Genomic DNA, 27069 nt, shown 5'->3' with positions numbered 1-27069 from the left:
ATGGCTCTGAAAAGGGAAATGTGGAAGGAAAATATACACAGACTACACATATTTAATACATAAATTATGGTGCACTTCCATGTTTTGGACAGCAGTTGTCATTGAGAGAGTTTGTTTTATGATACGAAGTAGTTATATTTTATTTTTATTTAAGCGCAAACATGTTTATTCTCCGACATAAAGGATCCAGATTTCAAGAGGTAGCAAAGTGTAGAATGTTGTAACTGACTTTGAACACTCCAGGAATGTATTCTGACATATTGAACCAGACAAAAACTGATGCAGTTGTATCTTAGAGGTCAGCATGAATGGTGAAGGTGGAGATGTTAAGGAAATTGAAGTGAAGCTCTGTCGTGCATGCATCTTGTTAAGCGTGCTGCATAAATGCTTTCATTCTTGCACTGTTGGTACTAACAGAGCCAATGAGCTGTGTGAATGTGCATGCCTCTTTGAAGGCTGTGATGACGTGGTCAGTGGCTTGGGAGGTGAGTCACTGTCATTTGATAGGTTTATTTGGGACTTGAATATTCCAACTTGAATTTGTGCTCAAGTGTGTTCATGATTGAGGAGACCTTTGGCATCAGGCTGTCTAGCTCTTCAATGATCAGAGTTTTCCGGCATGCCTAGTTCTTTCTTCACTAGGAAGCACTTGTTGTTTGTCCTCTACCAACATATAGGGCCATGGGTTGTACTGAGATGTCAATCACAAAACTTGTTTGATTCAGAGTTTGATAAATTCTGTTGTATGGGAATTAAAGTTTAACACAGCATAGAATCTGCAGAAGTTTAAGATCCTGGTCTATATCATACTTAAACAGAAGGTCTGAGCCTTTGTAAGTGATGACAGAAGAGGTAACAAAGACCTCAGCACAGACGCAGCATGAACTGGCAGCGAGCACCTACTCTCTCACCGGTGAGACACTGTGAGAGCCAGGTTCACGGTGAGGGATAGGCAGGTGGAGGGAGCTCTGAAGTTCATCTTTGCCACATTGTCAACGAGTGTGTGAGTGTGATTTTTTCGTCTTGGTGCTCTCTATGATGAGGGTGGTACTTATTCCAGAGGGCGTCAATATACTTCTAATAGGCATGGAGATGTCCTGGGAAGTGCAGTGCTGTGAGAGGAGCCGGTGGTTTTTCACTAAGATTCAGCGAAGCAGAGGTGCCAGATGGAAAAGGCCTACTGTGTATAGCAAGTAAAGATGCAAGCAGAAGATGAAATGCTTGCGATGGTGCAGACCAGCACACTACTGAAACTTGGCTAGACACTGTGTGCAGTGATGGTGCATTACTTAGAATATTTAAAAGTCTTTGGCGGCACTGGACATGCTAGGCATTAGGTTGCGGTCTTCGGGCAGTGGTTTTGGAGCTAGAGAATAGAGGGGTTATTGTGGAGTTGTGTGCGGTTGGGAGCATGTGGCTGTCAACTTGATGGAAAAATCCTCAAGTGAAATTTGATTGAGGTGTGATTCAATGGCCATATTATCTTGCATTAGCTAGAATGTTAGTTTCAAATGGATGGGGCTTTTATACAGAGTCCAACAGCGCAGTTGTCTGGATTAATTCCATTCTGATCCCCTCATAATCTTTGCCAAAAGTGGTATGGCAGATTGGGGAGAGAGAGGGGGAATAGTGTGGGCACATGACTTGTGCAGTCATTTCCTATATCTGCTTCAGTGCGCCAGTGGGAAGTCTCCACCCTTAAACTAGGCTTTGGCTATATTGTGCTGTTGACGCCTTACCTCCATCTCCTCCGAATGCTTTTGGTGCATGGTAGCTATTGACTTCTGCGAATTCAGCCACACGTCATTTTTCTCTTTCTCAACAGCCTTAAGTAGGGTCATACCTATAATGAAAGAATGTACCTTGAGTACCTGTCTTAGCTCGCTGTTGTGCATCACCTGAAGCAGTCGGGCACCACAAATACACCTTTGTTAACCATCTAACAATCTTAAACTATGGTGAGACTAGCAGCCTTCAGTTTGGTGGCATTTCTGCTAATTCTTTTAAGAATTGTGTGCAGTTTAAAAAATTATATTAATCACCTTTTTCAGAATCTTCACCTACAAATGTTAAATTCTTCATGAATTAATAAACTTAACACATATCCTGCAAAGTTCAGTACATTTGGCCAGCCGCGGTCCGTGCAGGTAACAGCGGTGGGGGGCACTTAAGGGGGGATTTTGAGGGACGATGCAGAGGGAAAATTAAATAAATAATTCATTTTCCCTCTGCATCGTCCTTCGAAATACCCGATTACCTGGCCCCACCGCTGTTACCTGCACGGACCGCAGCTGCCTTTGGCACACCTTCTCACACCTACAAGTGGTGCACGCTGACTCTTGGGCATGTAAGAGACTATTGCCCAAGTGGTCACTTCAAGGAAGGGAGTATCTTAATGATTGCTGTATTGTGAGATGTTATTCGTATTGTGTCTGTTATGATAAAATAATCTTTCTGTAAGAAAGCTGTGCAGAAACACAATAGAACACTACTGCAGCACACAGAATGCTCTTTACAGAGAGGCTCCAACTTAAGATGAGATGACATCTCTTGCAAAGCTGTTATGGCACTGGCTGCGCAGCACAAACTAGCTTTTAAGGACCTGCAACTGGTATGAAGCAACAAAACTATATTTTCTTTAAAAAACTGTTATGTAGCTCTAAACACGGATTACTGATTACAGAATACAGTACTTAGAGAAATACGTTTTGAGTCGAAAGGCAAGTTTCCAAATTGTGGCTTTTGTTTATGCAGAGGCACAAACGAATATCAAATTCTGTAGATAAATTCGAAACGTTACCGGGTTCGCAGTCTCCGCTTATTTCATTATCTTTAAGCATGAAAATAATTCAATCCTGCCCACTACTCCCTACACTTTTTCTATTCAGGAAAATACACTAAGCAGACCCCCCCCCCCCCCCCGTTTCCCAACTTTCCTCTGTAGTCTCTTTCTGGCTAGATAAACCATTTTAGGTCGAAGCCTACCAGACAATGCAGCTGTCTGGTTTGCAAAGACATATTGGGGACATTCTGTAAGCTTCCCTTGGAATGCCTTACCATTGGCTTTGTGGTTTGTAACTCACATTTTTGCTTTCTATTTGCTGCTAGCTTTATTTGTTTTAGGCTGTCCAGCATGTTTTTGTCCCTCCTGTGGAGCATAGCCTGTTCACCAGGGCTCATTGTATTCTTCCACAAGTGCAAGCTTTCTGTAAACAGGCCTTTACATTTTATTCTTATCGTGTCACATTTGCTGTGAATTCAAAGACCGAGGTCAAATGTCAGGATCTGTCTGCCGAGGGACCTTAGTTTTTACTTTTTTACTTTGACTTTAAAGTGAGAGGATTTATGTGACAATCCTGCTGGGTAGCCATGTGAGAGGAAAGCTTTAGAATGTTGTTTTTTCTAGCACACCACACAATTTAAATGTCTGTAAATAAACCATGCAAATATATCAGAATTGGGAAGTCAAAGATGAAACACATTTTTCTGCAATCCTGAAATGTGGAGGAAACAAATATTCAATTTTTTTTTTTTTAATTTTCTTTATTGGCATTTTAATATCATGGCAGTATATCAATGGTCAAGGCATAACAGCTCCCACAATAGCAAAAATCATAGCCTGATAAAAATGAAAATATGAGGCATCCCCAAGAAACATTTGTAAGGAGTACTATCCGTAAGATCCAGAAATTAATTTCAACTCCTGTGGAAGGGAGGGTAAACATATTACATTGCACACTGTGTACAGGTACCAACAGTTTGTGATTATTCGACAATAGTGACCAATAAAGTGTATAGTAAAAAATGTACAACCCTAATCTAAACAACAGGGGGGCAATCGTGGCGAACCAGAGGTTGTGTGGAGGTTAGGATGGGAGAGATAGCTGGGTATCATAAACTGGCACTCACCTGGCCATCTGGCCACAGAGCTGTGGAAAAAAGGGGTCACGTCACATATGTCATGAATGAATAGGGGATAACAGAATTCCGCTCCTGACCTCTCCAAAGACCCTAAGCTGGCGATCAGGTCGCAGAAAATAGGGAGCTGGAGGCATTCCTGAGTCTAACAGTGATCACCTGGAGGCATCCAACTTATCTTGCAGCTTAAGTACAGAGGTGTGCCAGAGAGTGGCAGCCCCAGCCCCACCCCGCATGCGTGGCGTGCTTCTCTTGTCATAACATCGGCCTTAGCCGATGCCCATTTGAGTACTACCCGGAGTGAACAAGCTATCGAAGGTGGCCGCACCATGACATAGCTATGAGGCTTCTGAAGCGGCTCATGGCCAAATCGGCTAGTTTTAAGTAATGTTTCTTGCACTTCGTGAGTTTCATGATAACTAACAGGCAATGTAGGGGATCAGTGGGTAATCGTGCATCAATGATCTCTGAGATATGGGCCATGACTTGTCCCCATGTGTGCAGTAATGGGGGGCATTCCCACACCATGTGGATAAAAGTTGCATCATGGTGAACACATCTAGGGCACACTGGAGTCACTCCTGGGAACATTCTGTGGAGACGGTTTGGGGTGAGGTGAGTGTGATGCAGGTAACTGAACTGGTTAAACTTCAAGCGAGCATTACGGGAAAACAGTTTTACCTGTTCAAGTGCCATCCTACTTTGCTTGGGAGTCAGCATGATGCTCAAACAGGCATCCCATCTGGGCTTGCCGAGCAGCGCAAGATCGCATCCCCTGCTTGTAGCACTGCATAGAGTACTGTAACTCCTCTGCAACCCAATCCGTGCCTCAGTATACATTGTAATCCATTATGAATGGTAGGGGCCTCCTGTCCCAAAGTCCAGATGTTCCGTAGCTCTAGTATCAAGGCATTATACATTATGAATTGGCCCGCTCCCAACGTTGTACTGTCCTGCAGCTCCTGAAAGGAGCGTAGGTCTCTGTCTGTGTAGAAGTCACCGAGGCAGGTCACCCCCGTCAAGGTGCGGGGTCCTGGGCATCCATCAAGGCCCTCAACCCAGGAATGTTCCACAGTGGCAACTGAGGGGGTATGGCGGTGGGCATTTTTGATATGGAGGTCCGGCCCATAATGGACCGGGGCAAGCACGTCTAACAACTCACAGACTGCCCCAGAGCCGCCAAGGTTCTACCATGATTTCCATCTAGGAGGTCTTTGTCAGTGTGATATACGTCACCCCCAGGTACCAGAACGTCTCGGGTCAACAAGAGAGACGGTCAGACTCCAAACTCTCCCCTCCACACAGCTCATCAATTGCAGTGGAAAGATACACGACTTACCCCAATTTGCTCGAAGTCCCGTCATATCTCCAAACAGATCTAATACATTAAAGAGAGCTGGGCAGTCCTGAGTAGGTGTTCGTAAATATACCAGGACGTCGTCCGCATATAATGAGACTGAGTGTCAGAGAAGACCCACTGCTATGCCCCAGTCTAGATCTCTTAATCATAGCAGGGCAGCCAGGGGTTCCATAGCAAACGCAACAAGCATTTTCAATGCAATAGGTCTCGCATTTGTGAGCGTTTGAGCAATTGGCATTGCAAATGACAAGGCCTTTTATTTATGTATTTTGAAAGCCTGCAAGCGCGTCTAAATATCAAGTATTTCTTTATTCGGTTTTTAGCAGATAAAAAAAAACATAAAAGCGATCACGTAAAAAAGACATTTACATTTCATAACAATTTTAAAAACGAAATACTGACAATTAATACAAGATAAAAATACACTTTTCTTTTAAAAAACAGTAAAAATTACTTAGTTACTTCGCTATGTTTTATTTATAGTGTTAACACAAATTCATTACTAATATATACAACGTTCTAGCGAGATATCGCTCTCACTTTGCTCAGTTGGTTTACTTTAAACTGGGCACGTTTACAGATTTAGTCGATGTCGAAAAATGCATTTCAGAAATTTAACAATGCACTTCGACATCCACTCCTCCCCCAATGATTGCAAAAATAACAGGGCCGGACGACATCTTCTTATTTCTACATATTTTAATAGCGGGTTCAGCCAGATCTTTCTGTGCTTTCTATAAAATTTACAAAAGAAAAGGGTATGGATAGTGGCCTGAATTGAAGTCTCATCACACGGGCATAATGATGGTACTGTATCCCAGTTGTTTCTTTCCGGGAAAGCAACCAGACGGTGAAAAATATTTAACCTGAATCTTATTAAGAGAAATCTTTCAAAAGTGGTAAGATCGTGGGTTAAGTATGGCTGGATTGATAAGGTTGTTTGGACAGCAACGCAGTGTTGCACAGATGGTTTAAAGGCATCTTTCATTAACCTAATTTCTTCTAGATGGGCCAATGAGAGCGCCTGTAATGCCTTTCTTGATAGTGACCGGATTGTAGCAGGAGCCAGATAGTATTTTTCCAGTCCCAAATCAAGTAAGAACCCTTTTATATAGGCCAACCAGCCAATTTTAAATGAGTGGTCCAAAGCAATACAATCCAAAATAATTTGCTGAGTGAGTGTGTTTATATCCCCGGACCATATGCGATGCCAAAGAAGAAGTGGCTGAATTTTTACTAGGTCCATTAGATATGAAATTCCCAGTTCTGTATGGCACGCGAAGGTGGATGTACTTTTAGGTACCGCTAGGAGGAAATGGAGGAATGCATTTTCTGCCACTTGTAAGTTTTTAATATTTGCATACCCCCACACTCCTGCTCCATATAGCGCTACTGACTGACACTTGGCTCTGTATATTTTTATGAGCTCTACTGGTGGTCTTCTGCCTAATTTTTTCGAAAAGTTTACAAGAGCCATAGTAGTTCTTACTATGGAATTTTCTAGACTCTATTGCGGGGGACTAGTTTAATTTGTGATCAATAGTAATGCCCAAGTATGGATATTGAGCTGTTACATCCAATTTTTCATTGTGTAAGAATATACTTTGGCCTTTGTTTCGCTAATCCAACATTCATAACAAAAGTCTTTTTGATGTTGATGCGTAGGTTCAACTCTCCCATAAATTGGGAATACCTATTTAGGGCCTTCTGAAGTTCTAGGGGGGTACGTGCCAATATCACGGCGTCGTCCCCATAGAGCAACGCCGGAATCGGACGGTTGTTAACTTGGGGAAGGTCCTGGCTCCCGTTCAGCATGGCTTGCTCCCGGCCGTTGGTATAAAGCGTGAAGAGAAAGGGAGCCAGGACACATCCCTGTCTCACTCCCCTCTTCACTTTGAACGACGCTAATAGCTCCCCATTTGCACCGTACCTCACCCTAGCTGATGCATTTGTATACAATTCACGCAGAAAATTTACTAAAGGTAGTTCCACCCCCATATCCAACAATGCTGACCACAATTTAGCATGGCGAACGCAGTCAAAGGCAGCGGACAGATCCATGTAAACCATGTGGATACTGCCCGCTTTTGCACATACGTATTTCTCTAGGAGCAGAGTTAAATTCAGGGCCTGTTCAACTGTCCCCCAGCCCTCACGGAATCCAAACTGGATGTCTGAAAGTATCCCGCCATCCTCCGCCCACTGCTGGAGACGCTCCAAGATGATCCTGCCTGCAACTTTACCCAAAGAATCCAGCAGGGAGATTGGACGGTAACACGATACCTCCTGACGGTCCCCCTTTTTAAAAATTGGGACCAAAATTGATTTTGACCATGAGTCCAGTAGTCCCACCTCACAGGCTGCCCTAAGTACCCTTGTAAGTATTGGTGCCCAAAGCTCTTCATTTGACTTAAATAGGTCTATCGGGACACCGTCGGGTCCTGGGGCTTTACCGTTTTTACTGGTTTTGATGGCTTGTTGAACTTCACCGATGTCAATATCTATTACTAGTGGATAGTTGGTGTTGGGGAACAACCTTTACAGCGCAACTTTTACAACGCACTACACTTACAACGCATTTTTTGCAACGCAACATCCACTACAACGCATTCCATTACATCGCATGACACTACAACGCATTTTTAAAAACTACCTTTACAACGCATTCCATTACATCGCATACTACCTTTACAACGCATACCATTACAACGCATAATATTACACTACACTATCCAACACTTACCCTACTGTTGCACCCCCTGGAGTTAGAATAGTAATTTTTACCCCTATACTATCCAACACTTACCCTACTGTTGCACCCCCTGGAGTTAGAATAGTAATTTTTACCCCTATACTATCCAACACTTACCCTACTGTTGCACCCCCTGGAGTTAGAATAGTAATTTTTACCCCTATACTATCCAACACTTACCCTACTGTTGCACCCCCTGGAGTTAGAATAGTAATTTTTACCCCTATACTATCCAACACTTACCCTACTGTTGCACCCCCTGGAGTTAGAATAGTAATTTTTACCCCTATACTATCCAACACTTTCCCTACTGTTGCACCCCCTGGAGTTAGAATAGTAATTTTTACCCCTATACTATCCAACACTTACCCTACTGTTGCACCCCCTGGAGTTAGAATAGTAATTTTTACCCCTATACTATCCAACACTTACCCTACTGTTGCACCCCCTGGAGTTAGAATAGTAATTTTCACCCCTATACTATCCAACACTTACCCTACTGTTGCACCCCATGGAGTTAGAATAGTAATTTTTACCCCTATACTATCCAACACTTACCCTACTGTTGCACCCCCTGGAGTTAGAATAGTAATTTTTACCCCTATACTATCCAACACTTTCCCTACTGTTGCACCCCCTGGAGTTAGAATAGTAATTTTTACCCCTATACTATCCAACACTTTCCCTACTGTTGCACCCCCTGGAGTTAGAATAGTTATTTTTACCCCTATAGTATCCAACAATTACCCTACTGTTGCACCCCCTGGAGTTAGAATAGTAATTTTTAACCCTATACTATCTAATACTTACCTTAAATGCAATTTAATATTATGCGTTGTAATGGTATGCGTTGTAAAGGTAGTATGCGATGTAATGGAATGCATTGTAAAGGTAGTTTTTAAAAATGCGTTGTAGTGTCATGCGATGTAATGGAATGCGTTGTAGTGGATGTTGCGTTGTAAAAAATGCGTTGTAAGTGCATGCGTTGTAAAAGTGTGCGTTGTAACGACATACATCCGTTGGTGTTGGGTGGAACAGCGGTTGAATCTGCGCTTATGTCTGCTGGGCCCCCTCCAAATATCTTTGAGAAATAATCTACCCAGGTCAATTCATCGATTGCCACATCAATGGATGGTTGATTCTTTTGCTCTAACAGAAATGGGGATTTTACCACAGCCCAAAACGCGGAGCTATCTTTAAGAATACAGCTTTTGTGCAATTGATCCCATAGGGCCTGTTTGAGTTCTATTTTCCTATCCTTTAAAGCTTTGTTATACTCCCGCCTTAAGTCTGCTATTTCTTGGGGCACCCTGTTTGGGTTTTGCGAGGCAACTTTCAGTTTAGAGTGCGTCACTGTACATCGGTGGTTAAACCATCCCGCTTTCTTCTTTTGCGTATTATTTAATTTTACAAACAGTGCTGCTTTTATTGTTTTTGTGACCTCCTCAAAATTACTTATTACTTCTTCACAATGTACAGACAAATCTAGGCATTTAAAGATCGAACTGTAAGCCATTTGAATGACTTTCCTTGTGATTTTTTGAGGATCAATTTTTTCCCATTTCAATGAGAAACCATTAAGTCTGTCCAAGTGTAGGGTATTTTGCCTCAGTGCACTAACAATAATTTGCGCGCTGTACTCTCGCAATGGGTGGAATGTTATAGTAAGGGCACAGTGGTCACTTTGTGTACTAACGAGGGTTTGAAAGTTGGTGGCGCGGTTCCCTGAGGAATTAGAAATCAAAATGAAATCTATGGTGGTTTGACTGCCTCTTCCAATGTAAGTTGCATCTAACCTCTGAGTTAAAACATTTGTTTTATTTACAATTTTTAAGTCCAGGTCAAGTAAGGATTCGTTTAGGCAGTTTCCAATACTTGAGTGGGAAAAATGAACCAATGGTTCTTCATTCTCGTCCGTTAGCCCACACAAGTTATGGTTGCAGTGTTCACAGGGATGTTGATTAAAATCGCCCCCCCATAAAATGGTGGCCCCTTTTGCAGAATCCCTAGTCATGGTGGTTAATTGGGAGCACAACTGTCGCACAACAGTTTGAAGTTCCCTGTCTGGCAGATTGTTATAAAAGTTCACTAATAAAACGGACTCGTCTTCACTAAGACGGAGGAGCCAAGTTTGATAATTTGTTTCCAAGGCTAATGGAGTAATGGCCAGGCTCCCTATGGTGTTTGAAATGAATACTGTCAGGCCGCCTTTTGCTCTACCTGAGATTGAATGTATTGCAGGGGAAAAAAAGGTTTTGTAACCTACCAGATGGATTTCAGTTGTTAACCAAGTCTCCTGGAGAGATATAATATTACATTTCTCAAGGAAACTTGTCCCCATACCATTTTCTATTTTCCGGCGTAATCCGGCAATATTCCAGAATAGGAATGCAATCGAGGAGTCTGTCTTGACTGGGTGAGTTTCCACTAGCCCTAAAGATTGTTCCATTGAAGACTCTTCAGTAAATTCCACAGCATCTACTTTTTCGTGCGTATTAATGCCCGATGATGGTTCTCTTGCCATGGTACATTGATTTTCTACCTCATGGTAGCTTATCGGCCTTTAAACAATAGGATTCGGGTTTTCGCGCTGTTTATCGGGCTTTAAATTAACTTTTAGAGTTGGTAACATTTCTGATTGTCTAGAAACATGATTCACCCCGATGTCTCGTTTAAGCAGTCAGTCAACTCCTTCCAGCCCTGAGAGCAAAGAGAAATGATTAAGTGTGGGAACATTAAAACCAAGGCCATTTAGACCAAAGTTTTCCCTACTGCGCCCATAAAGGGCACTGGAGCTTGGGGGATGGGCCAATAGGGATTGTGGGTAGAAGTAGTTGAGGTCGTGAGTAGAAATTTCTTCCCCTCTTTTCTCGGAGTTCCAGTCAACAATGTGTTTGGTTGCTCTACGGTCCCTAAAGTTTATTATAACTACATCACCTCTGATATCTTTTGGTCTACATCGTACCCACCCTAATCTTCTAACATGAAGAATTTCCCCGTTTATATTGGGGGTAGTGGCCGGTTATTCCTCAGCCAAAATATGACTTTGTTTTTAAGTCCCTGTTGGCCCTCAGTTTTTCCCACTGGTAGTTCCGGAACCCCAGTTAAAACCACGACATACGGTACTGCTTCTGGTGGTAGGTCAATATTTTGCTGGTATGACGTTTGAAATTTAGCGGAAAGGGACTTCCTAGCTACACTAGTCTGGGAATTGTCTGTCTTATTGATTGGCCCGTCCGCTTCATTGTCCCTGTTCATCATTCGGGGCTCAATAGGAAGAGGCTTCGTGAAGGCATTGGTCTTAGACTTATCTTTTGGTGTTGCCTGGCTCTCCGAGCTCACTTCCTGAGGTCTGGAATGACTTTTGTCTGTTGTCAGGGGGCTGCAGTTTTCTTAAATTGTGTTATTGACGTGATATTATGAGATGTTTTCGCCGCTGTTTTTGGCCCATTTAGTATCGTACGGTCTTGTTGGTGGGGCCTAGCCTTAACTAATTCATTGAGTAAATCTGTATTGGTTGTGGTTGTGACATGCGTTGCAAGACCTAAAAAGTACGGGCAACAGTGAGCTCGCCTGCCGTGTTCTCCCACCTATAGAAAACTGACAAGAGATATGGCGTCCCATCCGCACTCTGGCCCGCAGTGCTGCATAGAGCAGCCAAACCCATCCCATGAACTCGGGACTCATCCGCAGGGCTTCCAGGACTAGCAGAAGGTATGACCACCCTAAGGTGTCAAAAGCTTTTTCGAAGTCGAGGGAGACTGCCAATGGGAGCCCTACGGACTCCTCGACCATCCCCATAATGTGACACAGCCTACGTATATTGCCAGAGGTAGCCGTATGGGTTATGAACCCACATTGGTCGGTATGCACTATGGACTGGAGTAGTGGAAGTAATCGATTCGCTAACACTTTACTTAATATCTTGTAATCAACGTTCAGCATTGATAAGGGACCCTATCAGTCTTGGGTAGCACCACAATGAGGGCTTCCCTTGGAGAATCAGGCAATCTGCCCTGCTGATGTACTTTGTGATACACCTCAAGCAGCTGGGGTGCCAGAGCGGCCCTGAATGTGACATAGTATTCTACTGGAAATCCGTCTCTATCTGGGACTTTATTACGAGCCATCTGATGTATAGCTGCCTGTATCTCCTCTATTTGCAGAGGTTGCTCGGGTTCTTGGAACTGCAGGAGAGTACGGCGAGAGAGGGAAGCCCCAGCAAGATAAGCCTGGAGGCACTCCAGAGGAGGATCCAGAACAAAATATTTTAATACGATCAAAATAAATCAATACACTTGGTGATGCCATTTCCACACATTATTGTTTGTACGCCGTAAAGTTTTAGCAGTAAAACCTTATGTCTGTGCAAATGTAATAGTCATTTCAATTGAAAATATGTTGTCTGCAATTGCAAGGCACTGGCATTCCAGGTTGCCAATTGCTGTGCCATTCTAGACAGAGACCCTCCTTATGTAAATCAGCCTTGGTCCTGCGCCAACAGGAACAGTCCAGCCTTAACTGACAGGCCAGGTCCCCTTCAAATGGGAGCACAAGCAACACCAGACCAGTTTTGAACTGATTGGATCTTAACAGAGTGGTATAGCATAAGTCCTACGGAATGGTGAGCAGAGGAACCAAATCTGGGCATATCTGTCACACTTAGGGCCCTACTGCAAAAAGCAATAAGGTGATAGAAGGAATGCTTGAATTAATCTCAGCCACTGGCAAATGATTCTTCCACATTCCAGGACAGTTCGGGTTGGACTATTCCTACTGGAACAGGACCTTGGCTGATTTGCAAATAGCTGGATCTAACCTGAGGTGGCATGTAGGCAACAAAAAGAACCCAATGGATTGGGATGCAGCCCGATTACTAGTGGCTCATATTAATTCAAACATTCCATCCATCACTTTTTGTATTCATCAATGCGATGCTTTATGTGCGATAGATATGCCTAGACATGAGTCCTGTGCTCGCTGTGCCACTGGAACCAAGCTGCACCTACCTGAAGAGGCCCAAAAAGGCAACAATTGGCCTTAGGGTGCTTGTGTTCTGGCTCAGAGAGGAGGTGGCTTGGCAGTTTAGGCTGGACAGTTCATAATGGAGCAGGGCTAAGGCTGATTTGCATATGGCTGGGTCTAACCAGAGGTGGTACTTTTGGCAAAAAACAATAGACTTGGATGTGGCCCTGAGTAATTATCAGTGGCAAGCTTAATTCAAGTATTCTGTCATTTTTTTGTATTCCTCAGTGCAATGCCCTATGTGAAACGGGTATGCCTAGAAGTGGGTCCCTTGATCACTGTGCCACTGGCAACAAGCTGTGCCTTACTGAAGAGCACAATAAGGCTGAAAGGTATTTTGGGTTGCTTATGTTCTGGTGCCAAGAGGACCTGGCCTGGCAGTTTGGGCTGGACTGTTTGTATTGGAGCATGACCAAGGATGAGTCCGATCTGGTTGAGTCTTTAGCTAGAGTCGATGCAGACTGTCATGTTTCCGACAGTGGTGCCCCTGCTGGCTCTGCTGGTGCAACCCTACATCGATGGCCCAATGGAGGTAGGGCCATCGGTGTAAATATATCAGACCACCCGTCCTATTGTGAGTGAATGGTCTGATGCATTTATTCCAGGGAAAGTGTGGTGGTCCTGACCAGAAAAATATAAAAACGACACCCACATCCTAGGAGAAAACTCCCATTGTGTAAGGGTCATTAGTATTTTGTTTTTCAAAATCAAACTCTAGCTCTGGGAGTTCGCTTCTGAAAAACAAAAAAGTTTGCTAAGCAGTTGCATGAATCATGGCAGGACGCACAACAAACTTTCAGTGTCATCAGAGGAGCCGCTATGATGGCAGTCTTCTGAAGACATTGATATCTCCGTATGACCGGTGGAGTTCTCTAAATATGGTGGGCAGAGGACCAGCCATGGTGGCGGAGGAAATTACCTTTGCCTCCCTGATGAAGGGTGGGCCGCCTGCCAAACTCCAAGTCCGGCCCTATGTTCTTGGTTGTAAAGATGGTTTCAGGGAACCATGCACTCAGATTCCCAAATTTTGTAGTCTAACTTAATTACTTGTTTAGTTCCACGGTCTACACTGGTACTTCCTTTTTCTAGGCCCCAGAACTCAATATTATTCACACTAGCAAGAGCTTTTGTTCTTGATTTGAAAACTCAGGTCCTCAATCACAGAGCCTCATGTAAATAAGGACAGTATTTGAGGTCTTGAGGTGAAGTATTAATTTATCTGACTTACTTAAATGAGTTTTTAGCTAATTTTCAATAGTTTTGAAATTACGTGAGTTTAAGAAAGCAACAGATTTTGAGTTTGCATTATTTTTATGTCCTAATATGTTATTTTTGTTCTCGGTTTGATTGTTTTGATCTTGTAACAATTTAATGGTGATCTTGGTGTCCTCTTTATAAATACTTTGTTAGGTATTTGTTGTGAAACCTCGATGGCCCTGGCAAAGCGACTGAAAAGTTTGTAAAAGTCGCAAAACATGTGTTGGCCCCTTGTTTTCTTTGATGAATAAAGATATAATTAATCTTCATCTTCATGAACAGAACTAGTTTGGTTTTGATTTCAATACTGCTTTAAATTATCCATGATAAGAGAAACATCCTGAAGAAGCTATATTTTTCATAAACTAATATTTCACCTCAAAATCTCATGCACTGTCCTTTTATGTTTTTGGTTTGATAGTGCTTGAGGGTAGGCAGCACAATTATCTTTGAGGTTTTTTAAGTCTGACAAAAATAGCTCCCTACTCTCATTTCGGGTTATTTGATTTTAAGTATGCATACATAAACTCATGTTCTGTACTAACGAATAGGGGTGGGCGGAATTTGCGTAATTGCCCTCGGAAATTATCACAAATTTGTTCTAAATCTCCGCGAGTACGCAGAACTTTTGCGAAGACGCGGAGATTGATTTTCCCGCCTGTTCGCGATGTGTTTTTGCGTGCTCGCGGGGAAGTATATCTCTAACTTGCCCATGCGGTCGCTAATGGGCGTGGCCATCTTGCTCACGATGCTTATTTCCTGTTCCGGGTCGAATGACGTGTTCGCGATCGCAAACTCTCGCGGGATAGCGTGACCGGCTATCAACAATCCAACATCTTGTGGCACACGCAAACGGATAGGAAAACTTGTTGGTGAACGCAGGGATCCGGTAAGTAGCTACCGCGCGTGCGAGAATGCATTCTTAAAGCGCGAACAAGAAAATACTTCTGCTTTCGCAGCGGATCGCGTAAGTTTCGACATCTCCGCGGAAATGCCAAAACTTCGCAACTTCCATGAGTGGAACGGAAATTTTTGCCCAGGCCTACTAACGAACACAAATCTACATGCAGGCTAAGGAATCTTAAGATGTCACAAATCAAATGCTTGAACTCAAGATTCAGAAAAGCATATGCAAGTCCAGGTTCTATATCTGAGACCCAAAAATTGAATCTCATAAATAATAAAACAAGTCTTAGGTTGGTAAACACCGCATCTAAATTGCATGAAATATGCCAAGTGAAGATACATGTTATTTGTATAGCACAACATTCACTAATTACATGGTTCTACTGTCAGAAAGCATACTAAGCGAGCACAATCTTCCCTATGGGGTTAGTAAAGGGTTTTAAAAAATAGAAACCCAACTTCATTTTTATAGAGTCAATTTTATCCACTTTTTAATTCAACTTAAATTGAAAAGCAACTGCATTAAACCAAATACGACATACAGACCTTAATTTTCATCCGCTTGTTTCTCTAGGATTCTACAGCAGCCGAGCCCCAAAGCTCCACTTTGAAATGCTAGTTAGATTCTTCATGAAACCCATGGCCATGCATGCAATATGGCTGGATATAATGGTGCTTAGATTACCTTCGTCCAGATGTAAAAATCATCCAAGACATTAAAGATGGGAATTTTAAAGCAGGGGTGTTCAATTTTGTTCTATAACAAGAGCTACTTTTGATCGATAAAAATAGTTTAGAGCTACTAATGGCTTCGACAATTGCTACAGTAGTGACCACATCAGAGACAATCACAACAGCGGCCACACTATGCATAGTTACAAGTAGGGACCAACCATATGTATGTCACAATATGGAGTGATGTGAAAATACCATATTCAGAATATTGACTAATAAATACAATATCACAAATGAACATCTAAAGGTAAGTATAGATTTTGAATTCTAAACTCCACATCTACATACCTCAAAGATATATATCATTAAGATAAACAGATTGGAGTTAAGAATGCAAATAAAACTATACTTACCTTTATTTATTCTCCTTCAGGATATTGTGATAGTCTAAATGCTGCATACAATATTTTGGCGAGATGATATTTAGAATTCGATATTGTAGTAGAGCACTACCCTCCCCCTATCATAAGGCGGGGTTGCTAACAGCAGTGTTAGGAAAGCTTAATCATAATAAAATGCCTCCACCGGTCTAACAACATAACAGCCACAGAAGTAAGTGGTCCTACAGATCTACACAACTTGGTATGAATCATCATTCAAACAGCAGTTTGAATATGTTTTGGACTTTCAATCTTTTTGTTTACAAACCTCAGTATATCAGTTTCTCAAAATACATGGTTTCAAATATGTACTTTCTATTTTGGGTTAACCCATACAAAGAAAAGCTTGTATTTTTCTTACAAAGTGTCTTCAATATGGCTGGAGTAGATCCTCAGAATTAAATACTTTTCTGGGCACATCAAGGAGCTACTTCCAGGGTACAGGTGAGTTACCAGTAGCTCCCAGGCTACCTGTTGGAGACCCCTATGCTAGACACTTCGGTTTCTCTCCAATTTTGAGCTATATTTCTTTTTCGATATTATAAGTCCCAAGCTGACACGGATTTCGAATATCTATTCATTTCATATCATCTGAAATATTTATTAGTGCCATTTGTGGAAAAAGAACCATGTTCCATTTCATAACCATCAACAGTATACCTGCTATCCTCCCTTAGTAATTTGCCCACACCCGGCATTCTAGGCAGAAAGAAAATCCCCTCTTTCCTCACTGCATCTTAGACAAATAGGTGATGCTTCTTTCCCATCATGCTAGAGTTTCTCCATAGTATAGTAAATATGGTGTAATGTTAGCATATAGAGTGCTGAAATTGTAGTCTCTTTGGGGCAATTAAGGCAATGTGCTACTCTTTGTTCTCAATTGCACCAATATCTGTTGTGCAGTCATTTCTAAGCTGAGGGAATGTATCTGGGGTGTCGGTAACTAGAGTTGTTTATATTTGTGATATTTTCCTGTCTTGAAGAGGGGACACAGTGATTTTTGCCACTAGAGGATTTCATTTAGCACGTGCCCCGAGAGGATTCCGATATGGTGTCAGAGCAAATCCTGTAGGGAGGCAAATATTGTTTAGTTATATTTGTGACCACATTTCCTAATGTTGTTATTCTGAGTGTGTCCCAGCCCGAGACTTCGGACTAGCACGTACTAGCCTACACTGTCATAGAGATAGGAGTCTTAAAAACTGCTAATGAGGAGCCTGTGATCACCTGCCAGAAACAAGCTGGGTTTATTCCAGTTAACCTTGAGGCCTGAAAACCTTCCAAATGCATTAGGCACTTGCATCTAATGTGGTCCAGATTTCTCATGGTGTTTTAAGGTATACAAGAAGGTTGTTCATATATAGCAAATATAGTGTATGCTCTATATTGTATATAGAGATACCTTGTAATCAACCCCCATGACCCTGTTAAATCCCACTATCTCATGATCTGATCAGATGAGTGCTGCCAATAATTTAGCAACACACATAAACTGTAAAGGAGATAAGCGGCAACCGTGTTGGATACCCAGTGCAATTGGGATAGGCTGTGATAGGATACCATTTACCAGTACATGAGGTTGTGGTTATGTGTAGAGGAAGCAGGTGTATGCCATAAATGTTGATCCCTGGTTTGAATGATTAAGCAATGCAAACAAATATTCCCTTCTAATGAATCAAAAGCCTTCTCAAAATCAATTGGTAAAACTGCTAAAGAAGCTTTTTTCTATTTGCCAGCGCAAATGCATTATTCAGATGGCATATATTAAGTCTGACTGCTCTATGTGGCATGAAGCCACATATGTCAACGTGGACCATCAGCTGTATGTTTAATGTCAATCAATTAGCAAGCACCTTAGCTAGTATTACCCATCAATAATAAGGTCAAAATATGTAGTGATAAAAGTCACATCTATCTGTTGTTCTATCAGATTTAGGTAGGATTATGATTATTGCTTTTTTAATGTCCTTTGGTAGTAATCTTGCCTCTTTTACACCTGTAAACACCCATAGGTATGAGTTTGTTTGCTTCAAAAATATCTTCAGGAACGCCACCTGGACTAGGGTTTTTTCCTGATTGTAACTGGCCAGTCGACGCTGTAATTCTGTTTGAGGTGATTTCTTGGTTCATAGTGTCATGATCTGCCTCCTATATTAGGTCAATTGGTAGTTTCGTTCCAAAATTGTCTAGACATGACGTTTCTATCTTGGGGATGGAGGTGCATGAATTCTCATAGAATTGAACAAATTCCTCTGTGATTGTCTCCAGACTACTGAGTTGAGGTCTTTCAACAGTTAGAATGTTAAAAACTGCTCTAAGCTGTTCTTCACTTTTTGATCAGTCAATAAATCAATTAGCCCGCATTGTCCCCATGCTCGTATAGTCTACCCTGGGATGCGAGTCCTGCTTTTGAGCTTCATTGAGAGCCAATCAGTGATAGAGTCGTTTGCCACATCAAGTTCATATCCTATGTTTTGTGGCATTATTCCCATATTGACGTTCTAGCAGTGGAATGCAGCCTTCCATATTCTTAAATTCTTCATCTGTCTCTTTCTTTAGTTTGGCTATATATCCAATCACCCTGCCTCCTAGTACTGGGTTTGAATGCTTCCCATGATACAACTGGCGTCTTAACTGGGCACTTATTAAGGTGGAAATATTGTTCTGTTTCATCTCGTAGTATCTCTTTAAGCCTAGAATATTTTACCCAAAGTGAGTTTAAGGTTCACACACCTGTAGGGTGACCAGGTGTCCCGGATTTGCCCAGACAGTCCCATTTTTCGCCAGCTATCCCGGCAGATTTCAATAAATTCAGCTCATGTCCTTGTTATTAGAAAGGGTCGGCTGCAAACAGTGGGAGGTATCTTTTTATGTTTTGCAAAGCAGGGATAGTTAGCAGCTGTTATAAGAAAGCAATTTATTTTACAGGCATGCTACTGGCTTCAAAAATTGCATTTTATGTATGTTCTTACTGCCTCCTCTGTAATTCTCTGCTAAGGAGCCCTGTCATTCCGTTCTCTGGGTTGAAATAAAATTGTACTCCGTCTTTTATTTCTGGGAAATGTCCCGGTTTTTGGCTTTGAAATTCTGGTCACCCTACACACCCGGCCATTTAGGAGCCCCGCCACCCTCGTACTTATCGGGGCACGGATTATGACCTCTGGTGTGTATACATGTCTTTATCACTCTGTCTGCTTCCACCAACGATTTGTTAACAGTACAATATTTCAAATCCTTTGGCTGAAACTAATAGGCTTTACAGCTACAAATGAAACGTTACAATACTCCACAAAGCGATGCTATCCTAGATGTGAAGAGAGGTCTGCACACAGGGTCCTGGCCAAGTCTTTGGTATGGACATTTATGCTTTTTTGTACTCTTCCAAGCTTGTCTACTGGATGTCAGATATGAAGGCATCTCTAAACCTTGACGGTTTTCACAGTTGGTGATATAAAAGAGGCTGTTTTTGGTTATTGGAAAGGCTCCAGAGCCAGATGGACTCACTACTGAATGTTATAAAGAATACTCAGATTTGATTAGAACATACCCAAGTCAGACATACAAGGAGGCCCTCTCTGTGGGATATTTACCGTCCTCAACTAGAGCAGCTCTCATTAGGCAGCTGTTAAAAGTGGGCCTGCTGGCAGTGGAGTGCTCTTTGCATGCTCCCTTGTCACTTTACAGATAATAAGATCCTGGGCAAGGTATTGGCACATGCTCCTATGGTCCTCCGTAGCAGGGGTAACTCATTACAGCCAGACCCATGCCTAAGAATCTGAGAAGACTGATTTCAATGATTGATAACGTTGACCCACAGTTCTCGGCAGTAGTAGCCGCCCAAGGCACAAATTTTATTTTTTATCTCCAGTCAAACTCATTTATGCAAGTACCGCTGTATGTGTAGTATTTTTCACTCCAGCTATATACAAGAGATATAAGAGAGGCTTTCTACCAGAGAAATTAGAAAGTATGCACGCAAACATATAATCAGCCTTTATGGTGACAATATCCTGTTGTATGTGAAAAATGCCCAGACTAACATGGGCCAGATAATAGACAATCTTACCTATTTTAGATTGTACTCTGGGCTACAGATAAACTGGAATAAATCTGAACCACTGCCACTAACTCTTGCTACTCAGGCTGGTGGCTAGGGCTATGCATTCCAATGGGCTTCAGACTCTGAGCAGCAGTATTTAGTGACTATTGCTCGAGATCTATATATATACTTTTTATTTCATTTTGTTTTTCTGTCACCATAAACTGCATGATTTTCCATAAGTTAATATCGAGAAGAAAATAACCAGCCCATTGCTGCCTCGGTGATTATTGCTTAGTGATTAAAAATTCTCTAGAGGTGAGGCACAGAGACTTCTGTTGAGTTTCTGCCAGTAGTTTCATAGTTTGTATTTCACATAAAAGCTACTTAGCTTACATAAACAAATAAGACAAGTTCACACAGGAAGAGCCTGAAAGGGTATTGTTTTGACGTATACTGAGTGCTCCCTTGTGTTTGGACAAAGCTAAACCTCTCTGAAGAGCATAAGGCTAGAAAATACATGTCAGGAGTTTCTTTTTATTCATTCCAGGTTGGCTTTAATGGTATTATACAAATCCAAAGCGATAATACTGTGCCTGGAGTGGTAAAAGGCTTATGTCATTTTACAGCTTGGCGTGGATGGCACTGTGCTAAATCTAGGCCTAAAAACTTTGCTAGAAAAACAAACATTTGAGGTAAGTAGATTCAGAGTGTCACTGGTGTTGAGGGAGCTCTATACAGGAGCTGCTCTCCACCTAAACTTGGGAACCATTCAGATTTCTCTGCTTCTTAAAAAACTCAATTCAGAGTTCATGGCTTCTTAAATATATAAATAAATATATATATATATATATATATTTATATATATATCTATATATCTATCTATATATATATATCTATATATCTATCTATATATCAAACACCGCAATAGTAGCGAGAAACCGCTACTTTTAGCCTTCCCCCTACTCACTTGTGATGGTGGTCCGCGGCGAGGTGGCAAACCTCTAAGTATCCCAACAACGCTGTAATTCTTCCTCCCTCGAATCACCAGCAACCACAGACACCAATGAGCTTCAAAACGGTTATTTATTTAGAGCAAAAAGGCAAAAACGATTACTCTACGCGTTTCGGGATAACACTCCCTTGATCACGAGTAAAGGCAAAGTTAACCAGGAAGTGTAATATATGGTCATGTGATTTCATTTTTGATAAACACAGAAAACAGACTTCCAGGCTTCTCGTTACTTCACGAGGCCACTTTTTTCTTTTTTTAAATGCAACTTTAACATGATTTACATTTTAAACAAAATGCATTGTGCGCAACTGAGCAAAATGATTGAAATAATCTGAAAATGCAGTGCATTCTACACAAAGTAAATGGCGATCCTCGTCCTTTTGGATCATGAAGGTTGAAATTATACCTTTAAAATAGTTACAAATCAATCGTGGTTCCCTTGACTATAGTAGCCCAAGTGGGCATTGAGGTCAAATGTCAATTAATCACAATAACGAGATATAATACTTTGCATGTGGACGCCACAATGAATAAATGCATCTTCAGTTAATGCTTCTTGCCCCAGTGGGCTTATAACAAATACTCAATCTTCCGTATGCCACCAGAATAGATCAAAGTTTGCATCTACAAGAAAAACAAATAAATCAATCAACCACTGATCGAATGAAATCAATTGGACTACATTCCCTGAGACTTAACACCCTATAAAATATTTAAAAAACATTTTTAGCAATTTCATTCATAAAAAAGCTGCTGACTCTTGTTTCGATAATGCTGGACTGTGAAGATTTGACAGAAACACTTACATACTCTATCACCCTAAGTGCACTGCTAATTCTTCGTCACAATTATGACCGATGGGGGCTAAAGTACCGTACTGGATTATGAGTTTCGACTCCAATCGTCTGAGGTCTTGAACTCTATTACCCCCTCTCTCACTAATCTTTATTGAGTCAAGAACACACAAACTGAGTAAATTACTACTCAGTTTGTGTGTTCTTGACTCAATAAAGATTAGTGAGAGAGGGGGTAATAGAGTTCAAGACCTCAGACGATTGGAGTCGAAACTCATAATTCAGTACGGTACTTTAGCCCCCATCGGTCATAATTGTGACGAAGAATTAGCAGTGCACTTAGGGTGATAGAGTATGTAAGTGTTTCTGTCAAATCTTCACAGTCCAGCATTATCGAAACAAGAGTCAGCAGCTTTTTTATGAATGAAATTGCTAAAAATGTTTTTTAAATATTTTATAGGGTGTTAAGTCTCAGGGAATGTAGTCCAATTGATTTCATTCGATCAGTGGTTGATTGATTTATTTGTTTTTCTTGTAGATGCAAACTTTGATCTATTCTGGTGGCATACGGAAGATTGAGTATTTGTTATAAGCCCACTGGGGCAAGAAGCATTAACTGAAGATGCATTTATTCATTGTGGCGTCCACATGCAAAGTATTATATCTCGTTATTGTGATTAATTGACATTTGACCTCAATGCCCACTTGGGCTACTATAGTCAAGGGAACCACAATTGATTTGTAACTATTTTAAAGGTATAATTTCAACCTTCATGATCCAAAAGGACGAGGATCGCCATTTACTTTGTGTAGAATGCACTGCATTTTCAGATTATTTCAATCATTTTGCTCAGTTGCGCACAATGCATTTTGTTTAAAATGTAAATCATGTTAAAGTTGCATTTAAAAAAAGAAAAAAGTGGCCTCGTGAAGTAACGAGAAGCCTGGAAGTCTGTTTTCTGTGTTTATCAAAAATGAAATCACATGACCATATATTACACTTCCTGGTCAACTTTGCCTTTACTCGTGATCAAGGGAGTGTTATCCCGAAACGCGTAGAGTAATCGTTTTTGGCTTTTTGCTCTAAATAAATAACCGTTTTGAAGCTCATTGGTGTCCGTGGTTGCTGGTGATTCGAGGGAGGAGGAATTACAGCGTTGTTGGGATCAATCTATATATATATATATATATATATCATTCCGCTTACTTTGCTCCTTCCGTCTCCCCTCGCCCCAGGCAGGCAGGTCGTGCGATGGCGGCGGAGCACGCCGACTTTCCGAATTTCACACAAAATAATTGCCACGACCACAATAGGGCTAATCCATCACCAGATCATTTAATTTTGGTAACGAGTTTCGCCTGACACAACAGGCTTGCTCACATATTGTACAGTGGGTAAAGCTTACGTATATGTCATCAGGGAATTCCAACAGTGGAGAAACAGAAAGTGGACTATCATAGTCATCAAAAAGTCTGTTACAACGGTGGCCATTTTAAGCTAGTCAAGTACATAGTATAAATCATAAACTCAGCTTAGTGCAATTTAACCCCTCCTATTCAGAGTGTTATTGTCATGATATACATCTCACAATGTTTATACACGATGAGACCAAACGGACGGTATTAATATTTGGGATTATCACCTCACGGCGTTCTGTTCAAGACGGACTCCGAGTAAAGCAACGACAATAAGGAACTTGCCACGGGCACCCTGGCAGCTCGGTAGAGTAACATATCGGACTACCGGGCGGAGCCGAGGAAAAGGTTGAACGGACTGACATTACGAGTAAAGATATAATATAGAGGTGAGTGCTCTGGCAAGCGGCGTAAGCGGGGGGGTTAATGGGAGGGGAGCGAATCGGAGGATACGCGCCTGTTTCCTTCCCTACCGCGTACATTACCGCGATCTAGAAGCAGATCTCACTCTGAATATATCGGATTACTTTTATCGCAGCAAACGGGAATAAAAGAGCTTTCCCTGTATTACTAAGTCCGGCGCAGTGCTTATAACAACAGACTGTTACCGCTTTTTTGAACATTACAATTTTCAATACCGTTTGAATAACCTCCTTGTGAATAATTAGAAACTCTCCAATTTTAGAATATGTTTTTAGTATCCTTACAATTTGCTTTGCATTTAAAATTTGGATAACTTCTGCATAAAACTGACTTTAAATATTAGCACAATATCCCTAGCATATACACACATTTCTCAAAACACTGACCGATACCTCTGCAGTCTCAGACAAACGATAAATACTAAATGCATGGTGTTTAAATGTCCTGCTAAAGAGTATTAAAATCAATTACTAAATCATGTAGAATTAGAAACACATATTTTGTGTATTGGGCCTATATTGCCTTCTCGAGGGATCAGATGACATTAATAAATCACCAAACCCCTTGATAGTAACATAGGCCTCTATTACACAGTTACATGTTATATATTCTCAGTGTAGTTATGTTTGAGCCACACTTTACATTGAAAAGGCCTTTTTAGGTCTCGGTCTGACGTGAGCAGCGCATGCGTTGCTCTCGTCCTACGAGAGCTTCTTGGAATCAATCCAGATTCCGAAGCTCTAGGAGGCGGAGTTGAAGCCCAGCCCATCTTCTTCATTGGTTGCAGTCATTCTACACGCAAAACGCAGGCTCACAATTGCAAAGGAGGCATCTTAGTCCCCCCTTGTTGCCGGCTTGTCTCCTTTTGGCCCCGCCCACCGGGATTTGATCTTTTATGGCGGCAGTACACACACTCCTTCATAAGTGGGTGTGCACTTTTTTCTTCACATTCTGATCCCCGTAAGAGTGCCGGCGTCACCTGCGCTCCTTGCAGTCAGTCTCCTCTCTGGCTGCCGCAGCGTCTGTCCCTCCCTCCTCCTTGTGCTTCAATAATCCCCGCACAGCCCAGCCCTATTACAGCTCTGAGTTATACCTCCAGCGCGGGAGCCAGCAGCCCGGCTCTGCATCACACACTCCTTAACCCCTTCTCCTCCTCCTGCCTCCTTGCTTGTTGCACATACTGTACCCCGCTCCCAGGCTCCCTGTGGTAGAGGGATTTCTAGAGAGGCCGCCTTCTGCCATCACTGCAGAGGGACGGAGCACCCCGACTCCCTCTGATAGCGGGCTGCTGGAGAGACGGCATGTCTGGCTTTTTCTGACACTAGCAGCGACGGAATGCATGCCCGGATACCTCAGGATCAACAACGGCGTGCTGGCCTGAGGGACTTCGCTAGTGTGCGCTTTGAGCGACTGCATGCAGGGAGCCCAGAGAGGCTGCCATCTCATGTTACCTCGTATAGCGGGCTTCTGCAGGGCTCCTGAGACTGCACCCCACGTTTCCTCCAGAAGGATTCTGCACCCCGGTTCCTTTTCCCACCAGCAGACACCCCGTCCCCCCACCGTAGCATCCTGTGCTCCCTCGGAAGACTGAGTGCAGTACTAATAAGAGTATCGATACTTTCCCCTCATGATTCTTCCGAGGGAGCACTTTCACCAAACATGCAGTGATAGATGTGAGGCGCTCGTTCAAAAAATCCCAGCAGGACAAATAAGACACATGCCTCCTCTGGTACAGGCGGCACTAAACAATGGTGTACCATTTGTTATCATGCCGCATACATAATTCTGTTATAAATTCAGAATGTATTCATGCAGAAAATTAAAGATAAAAAGTACCCTGGTGACTTTGCTGTAAGATGGCTACTGCCTGAGCCGGGGTGCCGCTGCTTGATTCGCTTAGGCTGCTAGCAGGGCATTGTCTGAGCTGCTCACAATAAGCCCTGAAGAGGGAGGTTGTTTGGGGCTTTAAGAACCGAGTGGATGGCAGCGGATTCGCTCCTTCCTTGCCTCCAATGCCCTGGTGCTGCTGACAGTGCTAGGTGTGCTGGTTGGTGTAGCCTTGGGAATGGGGGTGCGTGCCATGGGGCTGTCCCATGCCCAGCAGCTGGCATTTGGCTTCCCCAGGGAGCTGCTACTGCGACTGCTCGAGATGATCATCCTGCCGCTGGTGGTGTGCAGCTTGGTGGCAAGTCCAGCCTTGCTGGACCCAGGCGCACTGGGCAAGCTCGGGGGCTGGGCCATTCTCTTTTTCCTAATCACCACTCTGCTGGCATCGGCTCTGGGCGTCACTATGGCGTTCAAAATCCAGCCAGGGGCCGGTGCCAACATCACCAGCCTATCCCTGGGCTCAGGGATCCCGGACTCCAAGGATGTGGGAGATTCTTTCTTGGACCTCATCAGGTGAGGCAGGGGTCATGTAAGCCACATGTGGCATTATATGACATGCTTCAGGGGCGTCGTGACATACGATTTAATTACTGGAATCTGATTCCATTCTAGCTGCTGCATGACCATGCCACCGTATCCTGAATAGTTGTTAAATAATAAAACGTGCATTGAGAAGTTTAAATGTGGACTGCTTGAAGGAAAGCCGGCGCGCAAACTCGCCTCTAGTGAGGAAATTTGATTACGGCTCCATCTTGCATATTGACACCATTGCGATGTTGCCCTCACTCAGGCACCGACAACCTTCGTAGCGTTTCTTTCATACTCTGTACTGTAACATGTTAAACGACCTTTTCCTGTCTCTCTGAGCAAAGTACATTCTGAGACCCGGCTCGAAGCAACTAATTCCCGTGATAACCATCTATTGACCCTTGGTGATCCTTCTCTGCCTCTCCAATTGTTTTCTGAATCACCACCTGCAACACGCAAACACGTCCTGTTGTAAATTAATTTAACTTAGGAATGCTCATGCCACCTGGCCTATAGGGTCAGGTAGAGAACGCGACCCTAGGGAAGGAATTTCTATTACCTATTATCCTGTATCTTGTACAAAGAATGTTTGCGAGTGGATGATTTGTTTGTTTTTATTGCACATTGAGGAGGT

The 27069-nt window shown here is 42.5% G+C and overlaps 1 protein-coding gene across 1 annotated transcript in view; it reads right to left on the bottom strand.

The window, feature by feature from the left end:
* Positions 1-27069, bottom strand: part of FLACC1 (flagellum associated containing coiled-coil domains 1) — a 209710-nt gene that overhangs the window by 35560 nt on the left and 147081 nt on the right. The window contains exon 11 of the mRNA XM_085648994.1: positions 1740-1843. Coding sequence (XP_085505120.1) covers positions 1740-1843 — 104 coding nt within the window. The remainder of the gene's footprint in view (positions 1-1739; positions 1844-27069) is intronic.

The sequence above is a fragment of the Triturus cristatus genome, chromosome 3_2, assembly GCF_964204655.1.
Source record: "Triturus cristatus chromosome 3_2, aTriCri1.1, whole genome shotgun sequence".
NCBI lineage: Eukaryota > Metazoa > Chordata > Amphibia > Caudata > Salamandridae > Triturus > Triturus cristatus.
The sequence above is the reverse complement of the archived record's forward strand: the minus strand, read 5'-3'. Positions and strand labels throughout refer to the sequence as shown.